The sequence below is a fragment of the Penaeus vannamei genome, chromosome 9 (genome assembly GCF_042767895.1).
Source record: "Penaeus vannamei isolate JL-2024 chromosome 9, ASM4276789v1, whole genome shotgun sequence".
Lineage (NCBI taxonomy): Eukaryota > Metazoa > Arthropoda > Malacostraca > Decapoda > Penaeidae > Penaeus > Penaeus vannamei.
In genome coordinates this window covers 10161576-10166234 of record NC_091557.1, presented here as the reverse complement: position 1 = coordinate 10166234, position 4659 = coordinate 10161576, and the positions used below count along the sequence as shown (strand labels likewise).

Sequence of the window (4659 nt, the reverse complement as noted above, 5' to 3'; positions counted from 1 at the left end):
GTTTTCGCTTCAATTTATTCCTTTGACTCACTATTTCAGTTTGTTGTTTTCTGATTCACTCCCAGTCTGATTAGATGTGCTGTACTAAGATAAAAAGTATAATTTGGAAATCAAAATACTTCGTCATCACTAATATCGACCACTCTCACAGTCAGTTTTTTTTATCTCCTCCCCTCTCTCTGTCTCTCTCTCTCTCTCTCTCTCTCTCTCTCATTCTCTCTCTACTCTTTCTCTCTAACATACATGCATACTACACACACAATGCAAATTCAAATTCCAGGTTTGCTTTTTTATCTCTCTCTCATGTGTCACTTTCGTAAGTCAGTCGTCGGCATCTCTCTCTCTCTCTCCTTCTCTCTCTCTCTCTCTCTCTCCCTCTCTCTCTCTCTCTCTCTCTCTCTCTCTCTCTCTCTCTCTCCTTCTCTCTCTCTCTCTCTCTCTCTCTCTCTCTCTCTCTCTCTCTCTCTCTCTCTCTACATACATGCTCTCTCTCTCACAATTTCTCTCTCAGGTCAGTCTCTCTCTCTATCTCTCTCTCACACAAAGTCACTTTCTGTAAGTCAGTCAGTCTCTCTCTCTCTCTCTCTCTCCCTCCCTCCCTCTCTCTCTCTCTTCTCTCTCTCTCTCTCTCTGCTCTCTTCCTCTCTCTCTCTCTCTCTCTCTCTCTCTAACTCTCTCTCTCTCTCTCTCTCTCTCTCTCTCTCTCTCTGTCTCTCTCTCTCTCTCTCTCTCTCTCTCTCTCAGCTCACCCGCACGACGTCTCTTGGTAGCCCAGTTCCCGGATGTTAATGTTTACATTTTTAACACATATATTCACATACGTACTGGATTTTTTTTCGCTACTCGATTTCTTCAACTTGGCAAGCAGTTCATATCCAAGAGTTTTCCAGCGTCTTGTGCTTGCAGATGCCTGTTCTCAAGAGTCCCTCGTGTCTGTGAAGTCAGTGGGGTGCCTGTAAGATGACTATATTCATTTAAGAGTCTTAAATGACTCACATTTGCATTTCAGACTCATGGAATGCTCTAGAATCCAATGTAAAAATAGATGCACCATTTTTTTTATTTGTGTGTGTATGAATGTGTTTATGTTTGTGTTAAGCGGATATTTTTTTTACGTTTCTGATTAGTTAATATTTTGCTTGCTATACTGTGACTACATCTGCCGTTCATCATGCAACTGCAGAGTTATTTATTAATTCTTTATTTTATCAATTATACGCTTATCAGGTCATCTTTTTCTTTTTTATATAATCTCTGCTATTTTCTTCGACTTTGCCGGTAGTCGTAAGAGTTAAACAAATACAAATAAAGAATATTTTTCTAATAAGTTTGAAAAATCATTCCTATATGCAAGCTTGTACGATCATTGTGAAAAGACTAAAAGCAGATGTGCCTCAGACCGGCTGAAATAACTGGGCGTAGGCATCGTAAATTTTATTGCATACTAATGTGTGTGCTGATGTATGTGCATTCTTAAACAAATATACTACAAACACACAGTCATCCATGGTAACATATATAATCATGCACACGCACACACACACATAGACACACACACACACACACACACACAGGCACACACACACACGCACAAACACACAGAGACACACACACACGCGCGCGCGCGCGCACACACACATAGAGACACATATACACACACATAGACAGGCACACACACAAACACACATAGACACACACACACACACATAGACAGGCACACACACAAACACACATAGACACACACACACACACATAGACAGGCACACACACACACACGCGCGCGCGCGCACACACACATTGTCTGTATCACTAGAAGTTTCATTTTTATGGTTAAGGTGATAATCGCCCTCATTACCTTTGTTTATTGTTATCGCTATCATTTCATTATTTTTGTTATTGCTGTTTTTGCTGTCACTTTCGGTTTTATCATCACTCATTATCATCAACACACCATCCTTATCATCACAATCATCATCAAAATCATCATAATCTTTCCGCCAAAGAGACGCTCGCAAGTACCCCAGACCCCCCCAGCCACCCACCCCACCCCCGCGAGGTCTCACTAACAATCTATTAATGAATGAGCGAGATTGCCAACGACGGAGAGGGCGCCGAGGGAGGACCGACACCCGCCGCCCCTGCCAACGTCTTCCGTCCAATTAAGGGGTAAGTGATGTTGGCAGCCGAGAAAAACCCGGTGAGGAATGGGCGGAAAAATTCCCTGCAGCCTCGACGTGCGGGGAAATTTGTTGACGATTCTGCCACCTTCCTTTGAAAGGAGGAAAGGAGGAAGGGAAAGAGAAAAAAAGGAGACGTAAAACAAAGGAAAGGAACAAAAGCGAAAGAAAGAGAGAGAGAAAAAAGGGGTCTTTGTTCTATGTTTTGATATAGTATTTTCTTTTTGGACATTGTGAGAGACAGATTGAGGTGGGAGGTGGGGGGGAGAAGGAGGAAATGAGAAATGAAAGAATGGATGGAATAAGAAAGAAAGGGATAAGAGACCGACAGACACACACACACACACACACACACACACACACACACACACACACACACACACACACACACAGAAAGTGAGAGAGAGAGAGAAAGTGAGAAAGAGAGAAAGAGAGAGAGAGAGAGAGCGAGAGCGAGAGAGAGAGAGAGAGAGACAGACAGACAGACAGAAAGAAAGAGAGAGAGAGAGAGAGAGAGAGAGAGAGAGTGAGTTAGAGACAGAGCCAGAGAGAGAGAGAGAAATAGAATTTGTGAATGAGACAAAAATGTGGCCATGAAACCTGGCATTGCATTGCAAGATGAGACAATAAAGCGAGGAACGGCAGGAACGCCCCGGCCGCTCAAGTAATGCAACCGAGACAAAAGCCTTTTTTCCCGCACACACTTCCTGGATCGAGAATATATGTCCCGCAGCCTCAGCATCTGCGACAGGAGACAGCCTCGATATTCAATATGTATTGTCTATTATTTCTCCCCCCCCCCTTTTCCTTTTTTTTAATTACAGCGAAATAATTAATCTCTTTTGTATTCAAAGAGTTTCCTGTTCTCATTTTTTTTCGTTATTTTCTCCACGGCTGTGGAACGAAGCGAACAGCTGGTGTTATGCCGAGAACGAAACGGTCGAAGGGGACACGAACAGTCGAAATACTCGAGCAAGCGAATGTAAAAAAAAAAAAAGAAAAAGAGAAAAAAGAAAAGAAAAAAAAAACGAATGTAAAAAAAAAGAAAAAAGAAAAAAAATGATCTTAGTATGTTAATACGTATGTCATTCACCTCTTGTTTGGGAATGCTATTTATTTGTAATGGATTGTAAAAGGCCCGTTGAGGAGATGCAGTACATGAACTGGCGAGGGAGAGCAAATTAATACTGGAAAGTTATAGCGGGCCCAGAAGTGCTGCGTCATCCTGGAAATCATTTGTTGTTTTATTCATATTTATTTGTTCTTTTCTGTCTGTCTCTCTCTCTCTCTCTCCTTTTTTTTTTTTTTTTTTTTTTGCTTGTTATCTTGCTGAGCATATGTTTGTTATTTGGTTTATATGGCATTTTGGTAGATTTGGTGTGTTTAATGGATATGGGTATTCTCTCTCTCTATCTATTTATCCATCTCTTTCTCTCTGTCTCTCTCTCTCCATCTTTCTCTCTCTCTCTCTCTCTCTCTCTCTCTCTATATATATATATATATATATATATATATATATATATATATATATATATATATATATATATATATATATATATATGTATATATATTCATACATCTCTTTTTGTTCTCTTTCTCTCTATATATATATATTTATCCATCTCTTTCTCTCTGTCTCTCTCTCTCCATCTTTCTCTCTCTCTCCATCTCTCTTTTTTCTCTCTGTCTCTCTCTCCATATCTCTCTCTCTCACATAATCCCTTACTCTTTCTCTCTCTCTTGCACACGTTCCTTCCTTTTCCAGTTTCCATCGCCTCTGAAAGTACACCATTCATTTATCATTTTCTTTTATTTCTCTGTATAGAAAGGAATAATGCATTCATTCATGTTAATAATTAACCGATGACGTCATCCTAATTTGAAGTTCTTGCCTGAAGAGGAAAGGTCGACACGGACTCGAAACGTTGTGGATTTTGTATTCATTTCCCGGTGTTTTTTTTTTTCTCCTATTACTCCATTCTTTGTCCTTCTTTTTTCTCTTTAATTTTTTCTCTCTCCCTTTTTTTCCTATTTCACGCGTTACTATGTTTGTGTTGCGTGAGGCGGTAACGAATGGCACCGACTGGAGAGACAATGAGACGGGGAAGTTCATTCATAGCCATTGTCGGGTCGGCGGCGGCGCGTGAAGGCTGGGGGGGGGGGGGGTCGTTATGCATGGCGGGTGTACAGATCTGTCTATATCTATACGTTTTTGTCTGTATGTCTGTATGTGCACGGATGTCTGACTGTCTTTTTACTCGTCTCTGGATCGCTTTTTCTGATTTCTTTCGTATACATATATATATTCATGTATATATATACATGAATATATATATATATATATATATATATATATATATATATATATATATATATATATATATATATATACATATATATATATATATATATATATATATATATATATATATATGTATATATATATATATATATATATATGTATATATACATAAATATATAT

At 39.4% G+C, this 4659-nt stretch overlaps 1 protein-coding gene across 1 annotated transcript in view; it reads right to left on the bottom strand.

Moving 5' to 3' along the window:
- Window positions 1-852: 852 nt before the first annotated feature.
- The window catches only part of LOC138862516 (octapeptide-repeat protein T2-like), a 7671-nt gene continuing 3864 nt past the window's right edge, over window positions 853-4659 (bottom strand). Inside the window, exon 5 of the mRNA XM_070124914.1 lies at window positions 853-953. Within this exon, the coding sequence (XP_069981015.1) occupies window positions 853-953 (101 nt within the window). The remainder of the gene's footprint in view (window positions 954-4659) is intronic.